Source organism: Nelumbo lutea, chromosome 1, assembly GCF_056320005.1.
Source record: "Nelumbo lutea isolate HS-2025 chromosome 1, American lotus-T2T, whole genome shotgun sequence".
In the NCBI taxonomy this organism is placed as follows: domain Eukaryota; kingdom Viridiplantae; phylum Streptophyta; class Magnoliopsida; order Proteales; family Nelumbonaceae; genus Nelumbo; species Nelumbo lutea.
This window is the reverse complement of record NC_142684.1, coordinates 36,656,656-36,678,524: the sequence shown is the minus strand read 5'-3', so window position 1 is coordinate 36,678,524 and position 21,869 is coordinate 36,656,656. Positions and strand designations below refer to the sequence as shown.

At 38.2% G+C, this 21,869-nt stretch overlaps 1 protein-coding gene across 2 annotated transcripts in view; it reads right to left on the bottom strand.

The window, feature by feature from the left end:
* EBS1 (EMS-MUTAGENIZED BRI1 SUPPRESSOR 1) overlaps window positions 1-15,153 on the bottom strand; it is a 106,662-nt gene extending 91,509 nt beyond the window's left edge. For both annotated transcript variants that reach the window (XM_088964733.1, XM_088964734.1), the window contains exons 1-8: window positions 14,859-15,153; window positions 12,936-13,379; window positions 12,670-12,823; window positions 10,796-10,967; window positions 9,717-9,790; window positions 8,297-8,393; window positions 8,063-8,175; window positions 7,806-7,921 (exon numbers count right to left, since the gene is read on the bottom strand). In XM_088964733.1, coding sequence (XP_088820859.1) covers window positions 7,806-7,921; window positions 8,063-8,175; window positions 8,297-8,393; window positions 9,717-9,790; window positions 10,796-10,967; window positions 12,670-12,823; window positions 12,936-13,379; window positions 14,859-15,022 — 1,334 coding nt within the window. In that variant the 5' untranslated portion in view covers window positions 15,023-15,153. The remainder of the gene's footprint in view (window positions 1-7,805; window positions 7,922-8,062; window positions 8,176-8,296; window positions 8,394-9,716; window positions 9,791-10,795; window positions 10,968-12,669; window positions 12,824-12,935; window positions 13,380-14,858) is intronic.
* Window positions 15,154-21,869: the final 6,716 nt, after the last annotated feature.

The window sequence follows — 21,869 nt, the reverse complement described above, 5'->3', positions numbered from 1 at the left end:
TCTACTGCCTACAACTTGGCTATCCATAAAAACAGAGTCAAGTTTGGCCAAAAGGATAATTAGGGAATTGCATTCAAAATCTCTAAGACCTCTTCTAGATCTAAAGGATATTTGGGGAACATCCACATTTTCCGTTTTGTTGGATAACTGCATAAATACAGGCCATGGTAAAAAAAGGGAAAAAAAGCACATATACAAGAAGTACAGGGTTAAGCAGATAATTTTCCTCAGAGCATGCATACACATATGTCAATTTCTATGGGACTAGAAAGATATGGTACCTGAAAAGCGTTAATCAATCAGAAGCCCATGTAAATTTCAATAAATACCAGTTGAGCACATGATCATGGAGTAAACCATCAAGAACTTTTTTATCAGAAACAGAAATTTCCATTAAATGTGAATTTAAATCATTGCATATGATGTTGGGACATTAATCCAGCAACCCATTCATTTATATCCACACGTTAACAATTCTGCCTAGAAAAACTGTTCCCTATAAACCCCCTGCTTTGCTAGGACATCAACTAATTCATTTGCCATTCTTTTCACCCATCTGAAAGAAGCATCCACCTGTAAAGCCAAGCCAATCTTCTCATCTCCCTAAAAGTTAGTCTGAACAACCAAGCACCCAGATTGTTGCAGCTCATCCAGGAGATAACTAATTTTGAGTCTCCTTCAACCTTCCCCAGCTTCATCCCAAGCTGTTTAGCTAATTTCAGCCCTTGTAAGAGAGAAAGAACCTCAGCTTTTAAAGAGTCCTCATGTCCAATCGATCCAGAATACTACCACCACACCTTCATTTCTGAATACTCCCCCAATTACTGAGGGTCCAGGATTGCCCCAAGAGGTTCCATCAAAATTTAATTTCACCTAAGTTCTAGTAGGGGTGCACTCGGTTGGTTCGGTTCGATTTGGATCAAACTGAGGACCTAACCGACTATTCTGTTTTACTATTTCCTCTAACCGAACCGACCTTAACTGAATTTGGTACGGTTTTTCGGTTTGGTTGGGCCCTGGCTCCACATAAATGATAAGCATTTAATAAGTGTTATTGATTAAAAGTTAAAATGGCCCCAAAACCCAATGATTTTATTTAATTAACGATTCTTAATTATAAGCTAGAATGACCCCAAAGTCCAATGGTTTTAATTAATTAGCTATTATTACTTAAAAGCCAAAATAGGCTCGAAGCCCTATGCCAATGGGGAATTGGCCATTTTCAAAAAACAATTAATGACTAATGAACAATTAATAATGAGTCTAGGTTTTAATTAACTATTATTAATTAAAAGTTAAAATGGCCCTAAAACCCAATGAGGAATTGACAAATTGTTCATTGGAAAATATAATAATTAATTAGCATAAAGTATTAAATAAAGCATTAATATTTAATATTCTTGATTAAATAACAATATTAATTCGATTTTCGGTTCAATTCGGTTGAAAAATTCAGTCAAACCGGTCCAAAACTAAAAACCAATTTTTTGGAAAAATAAAAACCAAACCGAACCAATACCCATTCGATTTGGTTCGTTCAGTTTTTGGCTTATCAACCAAATTTGAACAACCCTAGGTTCTAGCGAGTTTGCCAGAAGCTGTTCCACTTTCTCCCTCTATTGTTTGGCGCTGAGGTTGGTGATATACCCTAAGAAACTATTAATATTCTTGATTTTTGGTGAAGTATACTTATCTAGGCATTCCAAAAGATGTATTTGAGCTGATCTAGTTTTATCTGGTTGCAATGGATCCTTTAGGAGGAGATTCCAAGCGTGTGTCGATACCTAGAATGTTGTGGATGCTTTTACAGCCGCTAACAGCAGCAGTAATGGGAGATTAACTCAGTGTTCTCATCTTATCTAATTCAGTGTTCTCATCTTAGTGTTCTCATCTTATCTAATTCAGTGTACTCATCTTATCTAGCTAGATACAGTTCTATTTTATCTAGTAGGGAGTCTTATCTTATCTAGTAGGGAGTCTTATTTTATCAAGTTGGGAGTCTTATCTGCTTAGTGTTCTTATCTAAATTCAGTAGTATAGATCAGTAGGGAGTCCTCCTAAAAGTGGGATTCTTATCTTCTTGTAATCTCCTATTTAAAGGAGCTAATGATATTCAATAGAGGCATCAAAATTCTCAATCAAGAGAGAGTAGAGTTGGTGATCTCTTGAACAAATCACCATTAAGGCGCCAAGATAGGTTCCTCAAGAAAAGGGAGGAACAAGGGAAAACAAGAGGTTTTCCCCGTGGACCGACCCGTGACAAGATCCTATTCGCGGGCCTGTAACAATTTGGTATCAGAGCAAGGCGTCATGGGTGACCTTGAGCAGTTGACAACTAGGGTTCATGAACTGGAGCACAAGCTTGTGGAGAACAGCACGGAGGTGTGCGAGATCAAGGAAGACGTCCGAGAATTAAGGCGCATGATGGAGCTCTACTTTTCTAGCAAAGAGAGGAATCCATAAGGGGTTGCAACCACAAACAGCCGCCGTCCAGACACGGCAGAATCGTTCCCAAATACAGCAGGCTAGAGTTCCCTTCCTATAACGGCGTGGGAGATCCGTTGGGATGGCTGTACAGATGTGAGAAGTTCTTCCGCAACCAACGGACAGAGGATAAAGACAAGGTAAGCTTAGTGGCATTCCAAATGATGGAGGAGGCGCAGCTCTGGTTTTATAGATTAGAGCAGGGGGAACCCGGGCTCAGTTGGACCCAATTCAAATCCTACTGCCTTCTCAGATTTGGGCCCCCATTAACAAGCAACCCATTAGGCGAACTAATCAACCTCAAACAGACGGGAAAAGTGGCTGAATATCAGCGTCAGTTTAAGACCCTACTTGCAAGAGCATCATCGGTACGACCAGACCAGCAGGTCGACATGTTCACCGCGGGGTTAGCAGAAACTTTGAGGGTGGATGTGGAGATGCAAAATCCCCCCAATCTGGTTACTGCTATGAATTTGGCTCGCGCTTTTGAACGCAAGCTGCAACTCAACTGCGGATGTATCAGTATGGGGAGGCCTCAAACAGCATGGGCACCCCCAAAACCACTCGGCATGGCCCCATCTTCAGCAGCCAGCCGGGAATAGAAACCACAGCCGAGCCACGATTCCAAATCAGCATCCAGTTTGGGAAGCAGCATGGTGGCACCCCTATTAAGCACTTGTCCAGGGCTGAGATGGCGGAACGCAGGGCGAGGGGACAGTGTTTTAATTGTGATGAACCTTACTCAGTAGGGCACAAGTGCAAGAGACTTTTCTGCTCCTAGTGGAACAAGAGGAAGATGAGGATGAACCCTCTTCATTGGAACCCGATCCAGGAGGGCAAAATCATTCCACCTGTAATGGATTCCTTTGACTGTGTTTCAAGACACCCATCCTGAATTCGAGCTTGAGGACAAGCTCTTAGTCCAGGAGGGGAGTAATGTTGTGGATGCTTTTAAAGTCGCTAACAGCAGCAATGATGGGCAGTAGAAGTAATGGGCGATTAATTCAGAGTTTAATGGACAGCAGCAGTAGTGGGCGATTAACTCAGTGTTCTCATCTTATCTAATTCAGTGTACTCATCTTATCTAGCTAGATACAGTTCTATCTTATCTAGTAGGGAGTCTTATCTGTTCAGTGTTCTTATGTAAATTCAGTAGTATAGATCAGTAGGGAGTCCTCCTAAAAGTGGGATTCTTATCTTCTTGTAATCTCCTATTTAAAGGAGCTAATGATATTCAATAGAGGCATCGAAATTCTCAGTCAAGACAGAGTATGGGAGAGTTGGTGATCTCTTGAACAAATCACCATTAAGGCGCCAAGATAGGTTCCTCAAGAAAAAGGAGGAACAAGGGAAAACAGGAGGTTTTCCCCGTGGACCGACCTGTGACGAGATCCTATTCACAGGCCTGTAACATAGAACAACCCTATAAGCTCTAAAAATACCCTAAGCTCACAACATACTACAATAAAGTTCAATGGGAATAACTAATTGGTGCTCTTTGAGGCTTTGTATAAGGCTCAGAATGAGAATTGTTACCACTTATTGATATCTGGGAAGTACTGCTACAGCATACTACAACGCCCTAAATGTAGCACATGCCTATCAACTGTGGTTTGAGACAAACAGTCTTAAATAGGGGGGACGTTCTTTAGCCATGTATTTGTCCACTCTTATGTCTTTATGGCAAGAGGTTCACTTGTTTGATACTGTTTTTTGGAAGTGTTCTGACCAGTGCTTAGAAAAGCGGATCGGCTCACCGGCCTGTTGAACCAGTCCCAGTTTCATGAAACCGCCCAAGTCCATATATATGTGAAATTTTAAAATGTTGTTAATAAGATTTGAACCCAAGACCTCGTATTTTCACAGATTACTTAATTACCACTAATCCACCTCCTTACTTATGCTATCTAGCGATAATTTATTATACATATTACATTATTATGCACATATTTTAAAGAAAATGTAAGTCAAAATGCTTGAACCCTAGTCATTTGTTTTAAAAATTAAGAAGCTTTACCATCCATCCACCATATTTAAGTAGATTGAAAGTTGCAAAATACATTATATATAGTATTTATATGACTCGTAGTATATATATATGCCACATCATCACAGTTCGACCCCGATCAAACCTCTGACCCATGAACCTCACCCTTCTCCAAATCTATGCCAGGCCCGGTTCTCTAAACATTGGTTGTGACTATGTTACCACCCAAAGGAAGATAGTTTAAAGGAATCAGGTATTTGAGTTCTTGGCTGCACTGAAGCTAGAAATATGATATTACATGCTCATATCTTGGAAGAAAAGCTATATGTCTTTAAGGGAAAAGGATCACACTGATTAGAGCTACATTGGCCAATTTGCATGAGTATTTTATGTCTTTTAAGATGGAAGTGAGTGTGAGTAGAAAAAGGACCATGATGGGGAATTTTTGATAATTTAAAATATATGATTGGCCATATGAACAATTTGAAAATTTTGGATGCTGAAACTTTTATTTTTAGTGTGGCTCAAGAGTTAATTCCATGATAATTACTCCACTCATCCAATATCTTCTATGTCTTCATTATCTTATTAAATAATGTAGTTAGCCATAATAAGCTTACTATTCCTTGCCTTTCCACACTTATATTGGGATACCATCGAGTCCTAACATCTTTCCCTTCTATATTTTGTCTAGTGTCTCCGCTTTAATAATTCCAATTTTGTGCAAGTATATGTTACATTCAACACTACTAGAGTTATTTTTTTTATGAATGAACACTATTAGAGTTATTCATCCCTTCTACACTCACACCCTATCCCTGTTCTTCATTCAATGCCATTTCACAATTGTTTTTACCTCTTTCCTTAATTTCCTGATCTTGAAGACTCTTTGATCTTCCTCTTTAATGCATCTAACATGTTTTTTTTTGTTGAAGATGCATCTAACATGTTTTTTTTTTGAAGAATCAAATAAAAATTCATTAAAAAAGAAAAGAAAGATAGAATACAACAAGAGATGATAAGATATCACCAGAAGCAAGAAACATCCTAGGAAAACCCAAAAAAGAGATCCTAATAAAACCACACCTTGAGAATAAAAGATTACCCAAACAACTCTATAAAAAAAATCACGGGACGAACCGAATACAAAAACCCCAAAAAAAAGCTAGAATCCACCTCCCAATCTAATCAGAAGCAAGAACCCTTCCAAATGTCCACATCGGCCTTCATCTGTGAATTAATCCCGTTGATTCGAAACTTCCTCATCCCATTCCTTGTTCCTTATTTTCTGTGCTTTTTTTCTTCAATTTTTCTTCCTCTTTTTTTCTTTCAAATTCTTCAGAAACCCTCCTATCAAATTCTTCACCACCCCAGAACACCAGACCCAAGCTTTTCCAACTGTTCCACCAATTTTTGTACATCTACCTTACCTGAAACTTCATCAACATCATTTTCCTGCCTTAGCCATATCGAACCAGATTCAGGATCGAACCCATTCACCTTGTTTTCCTGTTGTCCCCTTAAACGAAAGGGGGTCCTATGACTGAGCTTGCATTGTTTCCTCCCTATGATCGGTACCAATTATTCCATTACCTCTCACCCTTTTCCTTCTGTACACCCATTTATATTTTTTTGTAAGTCCAGTCCCTGCCAAGCCAAGTTTTAGCCTTGAAAAGATCTTCGTCACATGCACAATATTGTGAGTTCTCACATTCCATGATTTCTTGCTGACTAACCGACTAGACTGATCCTTTTCCTTCTCTTCTGTTTTGCTCACTTGACCTAGATCAACACCCAACCTTCCAATCTCAACCTCCTCAAAAGTCATGTCATCTTCAACCTATCGATCAGAGGACTCACCATCATCTGCATCTTCCTTTCCTCTGGCCTTACCTCCATCGTTGCTTTTATATTCTAGCTTAGCACCTATGCAGTGTTTTAAAAGGCATGGAGGGCGAGGCACTCCCAGAACGCCCTGAGGCGTATGCCAGAGGCATTGACACCTCTGAGGCGTACGCCTCTGGCAAACTAGAGGTGTACGCCTCATCCACCTCATGCACACCTCATATAGATAGACTCAAAAAAAAAGAAAAAAGAAAGAAAAGAAAGGAAAAGCGAAGAAAAGAAAAGAAAGGGAAGGGAAAGAAAGAGAAGAAAAAAAAAAGGAAAAGGGAAGGGAAGGGAAGAAAAGATAAGGGGAAAGAAGGTTGTCCGCTCCCGGCCCCTTTGGCTGGAGGGCTTCGCCCCCACCCCCTTTTCAATGCAGCCCAATTTTTTTTCTTCTTTTTTGTGTTAGGGGGGTCTTCTCGCTTCGCTTGCTCGCCTCTACTTCGACAAGACAACCCCCCCTTTCAACTAGTGTTGTGCCATCTTTATTCTTCTTAATATAAAAGATTTTTATTAAAAATAGAGAAAAAATGAGATCTCCCCTTCCTCTCTTCTTCCTCCCCCCTTTCCTTTTCCTTCTTCCTCTTGGCCCCCTCCTCTCAAGGAGGCTCACACCTCCTTGTGTGCAGGAGGCTTATGCCTCACGCCTCTAGGTAGTGGAATGTCTCAAGTCATGACTGCGCGTTTTAAAACATTGTACCTGTGTTAACCTCCTTTTCCGGAATTGTCACCTTCCTCTCTTCCATCTTCTCAATTCCAGCAGAGTCTAGATTTTCCGAACTCATAGAGGTTGGAAATCTCTATCTTTTCTCTCTCATTTTTGCTAGTTTATAAATTTCATTCTCTCCCCTCTTTAGTGCCTAATTTATGATATTGTTCATCATATGTCTAAAATTTAACTTCACTCTCTTTTTAGCTTCATTTCTTATGTTTTTATATTTTTCCAAGTTTAATACATTTTTGGTTTTTTGACAACCTTTATAGCATGCTCATTCTACTTTTGCTATATTTTGAATATCTTAATTCCACCACCAAGTTTCTTTATCACTTTGTCATTTCCCTTTGGATTCTCCTAAAATGTTCTTTGCTGCTTTTTTTATGCAAATAGCCTTTAGATTCATTCCCTCGACCATTAACTCCCTATTTCTCTCTTTAGACAGTAACACATAACAGCACAGTTGCGATAACAAATAAAAGGTACATTGTATTTTAAATAAATAAAAAAAAAAAGCCTCAGATTTTCAGATATCAATGAAACCAATGGAATAGCAGCAGTGGACATATGATTCAGGTGTAATCACAATTTCAGTAAATGAAGGACTACATTTTCTTCCTGAACAGGATATTTCTAATCATTTAAAATAATAAAACATTGTTCTCTAAGAAGTGGAGAATAACAGAAAGGATATCAAGTAATAACAAGATTAGTTCAGGAGAAAAAAATTACAGATAAAGATCAATATCTTCTATATTGATTAAAGCACCATTCAGAGCCACCAAGGACTTGCCAGGTGGGACCATCCGCTGATTTGAAAGTATTTCATCTTTAATTGAATGATTGAGCTGCCAAAGTTGACAGGAACGTATGTTAGCCAGCATGGACAATGGAGTAAGAATAACTTTGGACCAAAGTTTCCCAAGTCAATCCATTAGAAGATTTTGCATTCAGTAAGAACAAGTAATATTAGAAGTAAAATTACCTACCTTCATGCGAGATAATGAAGAAACTACACTTGGAAAGTTTTGATTTATTTCCTGCATTGCCTGCAGAGGATCAGACGCATGGACAATCCTTTGTGCAGTTTGATGACCTAAATCTGTCGAAAAGTGACTAATGTGAGTTTTAGCATTTTACAGTTAACTAATGATCCTAATGATATAAAGTCTTAAAATATATTGCCTCAAAATCCTATACTAATGAAAATCATTGATATGTACCCTTCAACTCCCAAATATCTAGTGTATCTGATATGGTTGATGACAATAGATAATCCCTAAAAGCCATTATTTCAGTAGTCAGGTCTGGGTTGCGTTCCTGCATATAAATTGTATAAGATGAATAAACCCCCATAAGCTCAACTGTGACTACATCAACATCTTATATTAAGTTGCATCCACAGTACGATCAAAAAATAAAAATAAAAATAAAAAAAACGAAAAACAAAGCATTTGCATCCTCAATGCAACCAGAATTTCACATAGAGAGAATAACTGCCTCAAACTACAGGCATCATTCCAAATATAACAATTACACACAAGCAATGAGATTTTGAACTCATTGATCTATTTCAGATTTTTTTTTGAAGAATAAAGAAGAAAACTCTTCAATTGGACAAAATGATAGAATCTTTTGAAGAAAGATGGGCACTTTCACTATTTGAGAATCTAGATACTCCGGAACAAAGCTTGTGAAGATGACGAAAATAAAGAAACATGGAAGAGGCAGCAGAGAAAACAGGTGTCAGAAAGGCAATTCTGATTAATAAAGTTGAAAGAAATAGGCACAAATTTGCTAGAGTGGGCCATATAATTCCAATAAAAAAAAATCCCCCATCATCTTCTCTAGCCATTTTGTTACTAAGCTGAAAATTGTAGACACTGAGAAGAAATAGGTAGGCATATTTGCTAGAGTGGAAGTGATTATAGCGATTCTACTCCCCAAGGAAATATAATTTCTTTTCTAATTGGACAACTTCAAAAATCTATTCAAGACAAGGTCCCAAAAGATTCTAGATCTAGGATTACCATCAAAAGAAAGTTCCAACTACTTGAGGGGCCATTCAGACACCAAACAACCCAAAATTTCAGTATACGTAGCTAAGGTACCCACATCAAGATCAACCTTACAATGCAACTCCAAAATTTATTTTGCAATTTGAAAGATGACCATAGCATCTAACCAAGAGATAAAGATTCCTAGCTCTTTAAGAGTCAAAACTAAATAATAGATAAGTCCAAGAAAAACTTAAATTCATAGAATGTTCGATTATTATAATAGACCAACCTAATAATATATTACACAAAAAAAAATTAAGATCCATCACATCCAAAAAGAATTTTGATCTTCTCAAAGTGGTTACCATCTCCATTAGGCAGGCAATAATATTGCTACTCAACAAATCTAAAATAGTGTTGCCAATTCATTATATACAATACCATCTTGTCTATTTCTCCACATAGTACCAATACTTCTTATTGGGAATATGTCAATTCTAATAATATTTCATGTTGGCACTCCACAAACACTTTTATTACTGATCAGAAAACAGTCATTGACCATTACACTATTAGAGTGTACATAACACTATGAAAACCTTAATGTAAGACATTAAACTTCAGAAATAGTTTGTAAACAAACCAAGATTCTGGAGAATATGAACCCTCTAACTTCCTGGCTAAGGTCATCAGTGTGAGGATCTTCTAGAGTGACACCTGCAATTAAAGAATCAAAACCATTTAAATATTTCTTAAGCTCAAAAGAAGAAAATCTTACTCATAAAGGAACAATTTAAAACAAGAAATATCTGGGTCCATCAATATAAAATTAAGAAAACAAGGCTGGAAAGAGCAAAGAGGGAGGGGAAAGCATCTCTGAATGGAGATTCCCCAACCCAAACAGCCTCCCAGAATGTTATCATGCTACCAGAAGCCAAATCATATTTTATAAAATTAAGACAAGGAAGGATACTATGTACAGGTTTCCAAGGTACAGAAACAGTAGCTCTGCACAGACAACCAGCATCCCACCCATTCTTTGATTGGCCATGAATACTAGCCACATCTTTATGCCACCTCTCACTTTATAGAGGAAACCGCCAAAGCCACTTATTCAAAAGGACCAGATTTTTCAAACACAATCCCAATACGCAAACCCCCTTCTTCCTTCCTTTTCACCACTAATTCCCATCTTAACAAGTGATCTTTCTTACCCTCCCCCAGTTCCCAAAGAAAATTCCTCATTAACTTCTCATTTCTTTTTACCACTACCTAAGGCATCATAAAGACTGACATAAAATAAACTAGAAGATTAGCAAGAGTCAATTTAATTAAAGTTATCCTTTCACCCAAAGAGATATAGTTCCTTTCCAGCCAACAAAGCAAGAGTCTAATGTTCGAGAGCTGCATTCATTGTCAACTATAAAGTAGGTAAGCAATTGAGAGAGACATGATTTATACCCATCAAATGTTATGGCTAAAAATTAACCAATTGAACCACTATGCAGAAGGCACGGTATGAAATCATTTCCAATTAAAGAAGTCATGAAGAAAAACAAACATGAAAAATGGTACTAAGAGAAAGATAAGTTGGCACATTTTTTAATCAAATGGTTATCTAAATCATCCAAATAGAATAAAATTCTATTCTTCACTTGAAAAGTTAAAATGTGAACTCAAACAGTGTAGGATAAATAATGGGCCTAAGGATTTCCTTATAACCTTTCTTTATGGTACTGTCATCCATAGCTTTATACTCCATGTTCTTCAAAGCAAGTTCCACCCCATAACCACCCAAGTTTGGAGAATCCCCTGTACCAATGACACCACATTGGCCACTTGCTGCTTCACAACCAGAAGGTAATACAGGCCTGACAACATATTTAACTTTTCCCTGGAAGAAATAGGAGCACTTAATCAGTATGACTTCCATAGAAAATAATGATAATAGGGCTATTACCCAATGTTGTCCCAACCATCTGGGGTCTTGGGACGGGTACTGGCTGGGGACCTAACCTTGGGAGGAATGGAAAATAATGATACAAAAACCAAAACAGTAAGACTTCAAGCCCAAGGGTCAAACAACACTAGCAAATACAAGATGAAACAAGAAAGAGCAGTTGTTTTCAAATATCTAAATTAACAATTTACATTTTGTTAAACAAGGATTTATCAAAATGAAACAAAAAGAGAATGGTTGGTGTGTTAAATAGGTTGGTTATGGAGTCAATTATAGTAAACGGAGTGCTAAAGTCAACTATGGTGAATTTAATGGGCATTATCAATTAAAGTAACTGAATTTCAATTTCAATTTTGAAAAATGATAGCAACAATTAAATGTTAATCGGGTAAGACGGGTCAGGACAGGTTTAACGGATTTGGGACAAGAGCCACAAGACGGGTTTGGGAAATTGAGAGGAAAAGTTAAGCAGGTTTGGGACGGGTTTGGGATATTCTCTGCCAATGTTTCATAGTATGGCTTATGAGTTTAATCCCCCAATAGTTATTACGGCTGTGTTTGGTTTGAAGAAAAAAGTAGGGAAAGGAAGGGAAAGATAAGGAAACCTTTACAAATCTTGTATAGATTTCCTTGCCTTTCCCTACCTTTTCCTTCAAAGTTCAAACCAAACATAGCCTACAAGTTTACATATCACCTTTGTTCTTAAATATAGGCATCATACCATTATATCTCCAATAATCAAGCATGTTCTTTATTTTTGCTATCTTATTGTATCTTAGTTAGCCATAACAAGCCTACACCTCCCATACCTTTCCACGCTTCTACTAGAATCCCATCAGGTCCTAATACTTTTCCCTTCATCTTATTTAGTGTCTCTTTTAATTCAATAAATCTAAGTCTAACTCTACAAAGGTAAGTATTATTTTTAACACTATTAATATTGCAAGCTTCTCATCCATTAGCACCCTCTCCCTGCTATTCCACAACTCCCTGTTAATAATTTTTCTAAACTTCCATAGCAAGCTTCATATGGAAGTTCTTCTCTTTCCTATTTGGGAATTGGGATGAGTGACTTCCATCCATCAACTTCAGCAGAAATATTCTCCTTGTGGCCTAAGCTCAGAGGCAGTAAGAAACCCAGGATTATTTGGAGTTGTGTCCCTTTTGCAGTATGTTGGTCTATTTGGAGGGAGAGAAACAGAAGAGTTTTTGTGAATAAGCTACTGCAAAATCTAATATTGCACCTCTTGATTCATTCCTCTCCCTAAACCCAAATTCTCCATGCACCATATAATATCGTATGCTTGTTTCCTACATGCCCATTTAAGTCCCCTTCTATAAAAATCTTGTCTTCATTTGGAATTTCTTGGATTAATCCTTCTAAGTTTTCCCAAAATTGTCTTTTAATGCTTTCTTCTAAACCCACTTGAGGTGCATAATCGTTGGTTATGTTAATTAGTACTTACACACTAAGTGATGATGAAAAACATCAAACGTAAGAAATAAATAACTTATACGTTTCAGTGTTCCAAATTTTTTGAAGGCACCACATCAAACAGCAAGAACTTAAAAGTGTAATGCATTTTAATAAACATATGGAACAAAGGTACTAAAACATGCTCCAAGTTGAAAATACCTTTATTGATGCTTCTACTAGAGCAACATGAAACTCTTTGAAACAGTCTGTTCCAAGAGCCCCATATAGAACAGCAATAGGACCAGAAACACTTGAACCAAAGTGTACATGATCGAACTCAAATAGTTCAGGCTGCTGAAGTGCATCCCCTGATCTGGAAACAAAGGCATGGTATGTACATAATGATGGAAGCTATGATTAAGATAATAGAATCAAGAAAAGATGTTGCAATAGCAATATAAATGAAAATATTGCACAAGACTTACAATCCAGAATGACTAAGCCACAATAACAGTTCAGAAATATCAAAAATAAGTGAGCTTCCGATATCCACCCAGCAACATTTTCCACCAGGACTTATTGGATTCTTGCCAACCAGCAGCTCACCTATTTTTTTACTGCCTGCATTCGCAACTGATTCTGAAACATTGGAAGTGAAACCATTTGTAATAGTTACATCTGATGGTGGAAAAGATGATAGAGAATCCTCTGCTAATTGTCGATAAAGAACCAATCTTGGGGATGCTGACCGAAGAGGAAGAGAAAATTCAAGAAGTGATGCCAAAGGGTCGCTGATGAGGGGCCTCACATGTTTAATAATCTTATGAACACAATCCTTTGCTGTGTAATAGTCAATATTGTCCTCTTCATGTAACCAAACTTCAATGAACTCCCAAAATAAGTCCTTCCATCCAGTCGATAATAATTCACTGTTAAAAGATAGTACTTGAGGTACAGATGGTTGGAATCAAAAAAAAAAAAGTGTACAGTGATATTCCATCACAAGTTTTTGAATATAGAACATAAAGAAACATACTAAAATAAATAAACAAGTGGATACAACACTTATGAGTTACATGCTTTAAGAGTTATATGATGATTTATAAAAATAAAAAACAAATATTGGTTAAATTAGACACTTCACTTTTTATATAGTTTATACAACATTTAAGAATTCCCTTTGTTTTGATAAGTATTTGCATAGTTCCTTTAAACAGCCATAGTGGATATGTAAATTCTCTTGACAAGACCCACAAGCTCTGCTGTAGTAGTCTGCATCTCATAATTGATGTAAATACAATCTTTTCAAGCTTTAGCTTTAGCTTTACCTTTACCTTTACCTTTTGCAAGTGCTTGTCCAATCCTTCTGTAAGTATATTATTACTTTACTTTGAATCTTCTATGCTTTCTTTCATTTTAATAATTCATTAAGAAAAACAGTGGGGGTTCATGAGGCTTGAAGTCTTGAATCCATGCCCGTTGACCTTGAGGTTGAACCTCAAGCATTAGATATCATGGTGACTCGCCTCATCCTTTACCTTTTCAAATCCTAGCAAATGCACATTTTGACAAATTCAGGGACAAAGATTTGACTTTTTGCATTCTTCATAACTGAGATGACAAAGAGGAAATGAATGTATTTCATACCATTAAGTGGATTAGATAGAACACAATGCCATTGTTTGGTGTAGTGGTAAAATCCTAACCGACAAATATGAGAATGTGGGTTCCAGCCTGAGAGTAGCCACTTCGTGCGCCCCCAAAAAAAGAGTTAAAAATAAATAAATAAAAGTTGGGTTTCTACGCAGTCCATCCCTCCAAGAACCAAGACCCCCTTGATAACTGGGACCAATATTGGGTAATGGCCTTTCAACTATAATACCAGAAAGACATGATAAAAACATGTGACCAACCAATCGGTATCATAAAAGTAAAGTAGTAATTAATCATCTGGTATTTATCAAAAATCACAGGGGGTTTTGAATTTTGATTCGTCAAAGCCCTTCCGGTTTCATGTCTTTCCGGCAGCATAGATCTCCCTTTTCATAATTAACAGAACTTTTTATTAAGAACAAACTCAAAAATGCCCCAAATGACAGCATGCCAAAAGATTTTTTTTTATCAGTGACAGCATGACAAAAGATAATGTCTAAAGCTGTGATTTCAAGATTAATGTCTAAAGTTGCATTCTTTATTCATTGCTCACTGCTTACTACTAAATCAATTTTGGGAAATATCAAAAAATAAATAAAGGAACAAAAACTATTTCACCATTTCACAGACATTCTAAAGGCCAATAACGAAATTAACGTAAACCAACATACACCACTGAACAAGCAAACTATATTGATCGGCTCAGAAGAAGATCAGAAAACAACAAATGGAATAACCAAAACATAAAAACGTACCCGGCTTCCAACAACAATGGAGTTCCAGACCATTTAGCACGAAGCGAAACCTGCACATTCTTCGGGCGACGATTCTCTGCGAGAACCGCACTTGAAACGAAGATAAGGAAGAGAAGAATCAGGAAGCAAGGTCCAAGTGATCTTGATCTAAAACGGAGCTCCATCGTTGCGTATCCGAATGCTCACTCTCTTACTTCATGGAAAGAATAGATGATCTAGGGTTCGCGCTTTCGTTTTGCAGAAGCTGTTTTTCAAGTCTCCGCCCGCTCCAATCGACCAAAGGTTTAAAAATGGAAGAGCAGTGTGGTCTTTTTTAGGGTAAATTATAAAGACCCCCCTGTATCATGGGTCTGTGACAAATACCCCTTGTACTTTGTTTTAAGACAAATACCCCTTGTACTTTGTTTTAAGACAAAGTCCCCTGTACTACGACCGTGAGACAAAACCCCCTTTCGTTAGCTTTCCGTAGAAATCTGCCGTTGCAATCCCCATACTACCCTATTAAACAATTGGAAGAAAACACTGTTCATTTTCCCAACTCACGATATATGAACAACAGATCCACATTTCTCTCTCCCCTGATCTCTCTTCTTCCTCTATAGGGAATGCTCCAAAACCCAAATGTTGCAGATTCTACGGAGTCCTGTTCTATTGTCCACTGGACTGATGGAAGAATGGGCGAAGATGAAGGAGACGAACTAGGCTGGAGGTAGCAACAGATTCGACGGAAGTACAAAGGGGGGCAGCAACTGGTTCGACGGTGATAGAGGGCGCGACAACTGTGGGAAGGAGTAGAAATAGAAAAATAAAATGAATAATAAAAGTGAGAATAGAAGGAGAGAGGCCGGTGGTGGATTCACCGCCGCTGAGTTCGAATCCGCCACTGCAATCGGTTGCAGTGATGGAAGTCGGTGACGGGTTTGAAGGCGGAAGCGACGGTGGAAGTGGAGGAGCAGGGGTTGCTCTTCTGACGGCTATAGGGGATGAGAGAAAGGGAGACCGGCAAGTTCTGCATCGTCACTGAGATATCTTTTCACGATAGGATATCCAACCTCGCGGCTGTCCTAGTAGCTGTTAGAACCCAAATCAAATACTAACCAAGTAGAGGATGAAGAGGAAGTAGGTGTTTGGATCTGTGCGGGGGTCAAGGGATTGTTGGGCAGTCGAAGTGGAACCTGTATCGACAATTGGGTTCCTGTCAGTTGTGTTATCGCTGCCGGTGTCTGGTTTTGTTAAGCAACAGGTGAGATAGGGAAAACCATTTCTAGATATAGGACCTGGGCACTTCTGGCGATGAAACATAGTACCAATGCCGGTGATGCCGCAGGCACAGAGAGAGAGAGAGCATACCTGGCCTGGTGGAGGCCCCTGGAGGAATCAAAGTTGTTGGCTTCGTTGTTCTGTGGGTGGTAGAAGAAACAAGGACCCTGGCGATTTTGAACGTTGTTGTTGTTTCCACTGCAGATGTTTCGTTGCCTCTCTTCCTGTCAAATGCAATTTTCCATTCGATAAAAAGTTAAAAACAAAAAATAATTTAACTGCAATTTACTTTGAAATGGCCCCAACCCCAAAAGTACTTCAACTTACAGCTTCAGTACTATAGTACATAAAACTTCAACTGAATTAAAGCAAACAACTACAACAATTGTCTGAAATAATTGGAGATTTTTTTTTAGTTTCTCACACCAACCATTCGCTCCACTTTCCTATTCATCGTCGCTACCCCTAGCCCAGTTTCTCACACCAACCATCGCGACAACGGCGGTAATCCCCGATCTCCCTTTCTCTCTCCTTATATCCGCTGTTGTTCGTGTATAGTGAGGTCGGGGAAGATGAATAGTGTTTTTTCTTATTACAAGCGTAATATGGTGATTAAAAATATTGTAAGGCAGATTTCAATGGAAACACAGGGGTGTCTTTGTCGCAAAACAAGGTTCAGAGCGCCAAAGGCACTAGAGTTTTAAATTTTTTTGTCCCTTGGGGTTTTTGGGGAAAATGACAATTCAACCAATGGTCAGAATTTTTAGGCCCAAAATACAATTGGGTTGCTAGTTCGAAAATTATGCCAATCCAAGGGCCGACATTGATTTATCGAGTGGGTTTTTTTACATTTTGAATGTTTATAGGTGTATACTGAAATTCATAAATCTACATTGGGTATATCCGTACTTTTACTTTTTTTTTTTAGGGATGCAGTGTGTTGTATTCCTTATATTCCTTAATTCTAGAAACTCGCCAATCCACCGGTCAACCTGACCCTATCCCCAAGCATCCCACTACCCATCATTTTATGATATCAATTTTATTTTATTTTTATTTATTACTAACGAGGTCCCATGTGATGCATGAGTTGTGTTGATACAATTTCAGGCAATAGAGCTGGGGTGCAAGTTGGGTATATCCAATTCAAGCCTAACCTGATTCAATCAAAGCTTTTGCACAAGTTGCATTTGAGTTTTTGAACTTTAAGATTGGCTTGAGCCCAAAAAAAAAAAAAAAACTTGGGCCTAAACTTGAAGTTGTGTGATTTGGTCGCTCTCTACTAGATGAAAGATTGGATGCCTGGCTAGTGAGGTCGCCTAGTCGAGCTGCAAGAGAAGAGTAACATAATTCTCAGGTTGTTTTACCCAAGGTAAGCACTCTTATGGTTACGTCAATGAAGAGTATTAGAATGCTAGAAAGCAAGAGAGTTAGAGAGTTGTGATTGCTATATCGTTCATACCATTTATGAGGAATGGGGTGCTTTTATATAGGTGTAGGTTGTCATGGGCTTCAAGTAGCGTGTCCAAACTCATCGATCGGTCTTGTTTGGAGGTGGTTTCACGCCTAGAAATGAACTCCACGTAAAGCGATAAATGCTTATCCGGTTGCCTCCGATGCGGGTGGGACGAGAGTCAGTTTTGTTGACGTGGCAATGTGATCCCGAAGGAATCAGAGACAATAACCCACTTGTTAAGGAGATCACTTGTCATGTTGTGCAAGTCACCAATCGAGCCTCAGACAGGTCGGCGAAGGCAGGTCGCCTCTTACGCCAACATGATACCTTCTGGGGCGTCCGTAGGTCAGCCTGCCGAGGTGGGTCGAGGAGGTCCGAAGTGCTCCTGAAGTTAATGTTTATGCGGCATCGAGATGTCGTATGACGATTTTGGGGTGCCACATGTTGTAATATCACTAGAGGGCCAAATCACCCATCATCAATTACCCCCCACTCCCGACTCAAGGTTGGTTTAGTGAAGGGAGTAGTTCATTGTGGATCATTGGACCGAAATGACTGGTTCGGTTGGTCTATTGTTTAGCTTGGTCTGCTCACCTATTCCGATCTAAAGAGCAGGTTGGCACACGCGATAGATTTGAATTTCAAATAAAGTGCGTGAATTCAAAATTTGAATTTGCTATCAAAAATTGAAATGGCACATTCCCTTGTGGCTTGTTAGATTTAGTGCATCTCGTTCATTGGTTGTCTACGTCCTTTCACTATAAATAGAGGGCCCCTTGACAGGTCCCATTTGTACTATGTTAGAATTTTCTAAAGGGTTATAGAGCGAGCTGTCAATGACACCTATCACACTTTTGTGCAATCTGTACTCTGTTTGCCTTCATCGTTGGTCAATAGTATCCCTGTCATAGGGCTTTTTGAGTTAATGCCCTACCCCCAAGTGTCACTCGCAAAGATCTTCATGGATTTTTCATAGGGGAGCGTGAATGACGTATGGTATGGTTGCTACCGATGATTACATAGCGAATGGACTGTCTCTCTACTCTCCGTGTCACATTACGATATGTGGGTAGGGTCCCGTGGAGCATATAGTCAATGAGGAGATCTATTTAGCTCAGCTATGCTACCATAACAGGGTTGACCTCTTTTTCCACCCTCTCAATGCTCGGTCGTGGTTGGTCTTTGATGTAGATAGTTCTTTTGGTTTTGTTTGTTGCATTGGCCAACTTGGAGAGTGCGTTAGCCTCGTCATCATTGGACCTTGGATTTTGCTAGATATACCAAGAGCAGAAGTACAGGAGGATCTCTCCAACCTTAGCTAGGTAAACTAACATGGTGGGCTCCCGGGCCTTGTACTGCTCATTCACTTAATTGACCACCAACTGCAAGTCACTACAAATGACGAGGTACTTTGTGCCAACTTCCTAGGCTAGAGATAGCTCTGTTATGAGTGCCTCGTACTCTGCTTCCTGGAATGTGAATTAGAGGCGTACTCCAACTTGACCTCACTTAGTCAATAGAGGATTAGTCCAGCTCTGCTTCCTTTTCGGTTGGATGAACCGTTCAAATGGAGGATACATGGCTCTTCATCCCATGTCAGGATATGCTTCACTAGTTGAAGCCTCCAAGGTGGTGACAAGTTCCCCAACTTCAAGGGTCGACATGCTAAACGTGCACTCGGCGACGAAGTCAATCAAGATTTGGGCCTTTACTGTAGGGATATGGCTCAAAACAAATGCTGTATTCGGTGATCTCAATTGCTCACTTCATCAATCTCCCCAACACCTCGGGCTTCTAAAAACTTGCCTCAAAGGTTTGTCGGTGAGAACGACGGTTGTGTGAACTTGGAAGCAAGGGCACAATTTGCAAGTTACTAACACTAGCGAGAAGGCCAACTTCTTTGTTTTGGGGTATCTAGTCTCGGCAGCGTGCAAGATTAATAATTTTATGTATTTTATGTCTTTGGTTCATTAGCCTACACAATTCCCCCATAGCTCCTATGGGTTCAATATTAGTAATTTTTATATAAAATTAGTTAAAAACCCAAAGATATGCATGGATAGCACTCAATTTGGTTTAGAGCAATGTGTGACATTCGTATTAGAGTAAACCAAATTGAGCACAACCCATGCATGCATTATTTTTGGGTTTTTAACTAATTTTAGATAAAAGAACCTGTAGAAGTTATGGGGGAATTGTGTAGGCTAATGAACCAAAGACAAAAAAGATCTCAGGCTAGATTTTGATAGTGTATTGACAATTTTATAGGTTGCCTATCTAGGCTAGTCCACACCCAAAGCGTAACAATATTTGTTTGAGCTTGGGAAAGGGACTTGTCCATGCTAACTATAAAACTATGAATTTTTATAAATGATTATTTTTACTTAATTTTATTTTACTATCAAAAAAATATAAAAAATGTATAGCTATGTATCAATATAAAATTTGTTATCTCAATATTATTATTACTATCAATTTAATAATGTTTTATTAATATCATATGGCCTATTTGGTTTGCAAGAATAGGGGTCTAGAATCTGAATTGGAATGGGCCATTCCGATTCCAACTCAGGCAAAATTGAAATCCCATTCCCATTAATTCCTAGTGGAATGGCATTCCCCCACTTGAAGATGGCTATTCCCTCTCCCGCCCCTGGGAATGAAATCTCATTCCAACTAATTCAAATTCCTATCCAAATCATATAGACTATAGGAATAACCCATTATGATGTAGATTTCAATTCTAACTGTGAATCAAATGAACCCTTATTATTTTACTAATATTTTATTAATATTAGTTTTTTTTTTTTTTGGGGGGGGGGGGAGGTTGGTCAAGAGTTCTTTACTTCTTGGTAGACTTTGGAATGGGAATCCCTTTCCTTTGAGCTTGGAATGGCCATTTCCCAAATGGGGGAATCCCATTCTCGATAGAATGGGAATTGGAATTCCATTCCAACCAAACAAATGTTTGGAATTGGAATGGGGCATTATGATTTCGATTATAGGTACCTTAATACAAAGAACCAAATAGACCTCAAGTCTTCAATTCCTATTGAACCATATGAAAAGAAATGTTATTGTGTGGCAAAAACTTCATAAGAAAACTACTATTTTCTCCTCTTTGCTTAGAAAAACAAAACAAAACTAAACTAAACTAAACTAAACTACAAATGATTGTAAAGAAAAGTAAGTATCCATTTCCCATCTTTAATTGAATTTCTTTGCTTTCGTGAAATGTACTTAATGAGGGAGTTTTGTGGTAGGGATGTGGAGCTTAAGTAGACTACCCATGACGTGTATTCAATAAGCGAGTTTTATGGAAGTACCACGTGAATTTTCCATAAACAACTCCCGCTACATGTGTAACATTCATCTTGTAAATTTATCATTCTGTAGTGGCCAAAGTTTAGAGAATCAAAATGGGCATAGAACAAAGAAGGGAGAGGTTCACGGGTCAAAAGTTTAACTGGGGTCAAACTATAGCGATGACATGGCTATATATATACACACACTTAAATATGGTGGATGGATGATAAATTCTTTAATTTTGAAAGTAAATGACTAGGGTTCAAGTTTCCTAATTTACATTTTCTTTAAAATATATACATAATAAAGTAATATGTACAATAAGAAGTCATTAATTAACACAAGTAAAGAGATGGATTAGTAGTAGTTAATTAATATATAAAAATAATAGGCCATGGGTTCAAACCTTGAAAACCATAATTTGAAATTTCAATTATTTATGGACCCGAACAGTTTTATGAAATTGGGACCAATTCATTAGTTTTCCAGGAGGTCAATCAGTTACAACAAAAATGGCTTTTAGCGACAGAATAATTCGCTGCAATATATCACAAATATCCCTGACGAATTGCTTTTCGCAGTTGTATGTTGTGTCGCTATAGGTTATAGTGGCGGATATAAAAACCACTGCTATATGCCATCAATAGCGGCGAATAAATTTGTTATTGCGACGTCCTTATCCACTGCTAAAAGATTTCTAATTGTCACAAAACTTATATTTGCTATAGATATGTGTTTTTTCTTATAATGACGGATATATCTGCCGCTAAAAAGAAGTGTAAACATATTTGCCACAATAGATCCACACTTTAATATGTAGCGGCAGATATATCCGCCGCTATATATCTTTGTTTTAATATATACTGGTGGTTATATCTGCCACTAATGGATAGTATTTTAACCAACTTATTTGTCCTACATGTGTAGCATAATTGCATAGGAATCCTGCTCAATTTTAACGTCACGCAAAAATTACAAATAAAATTGTA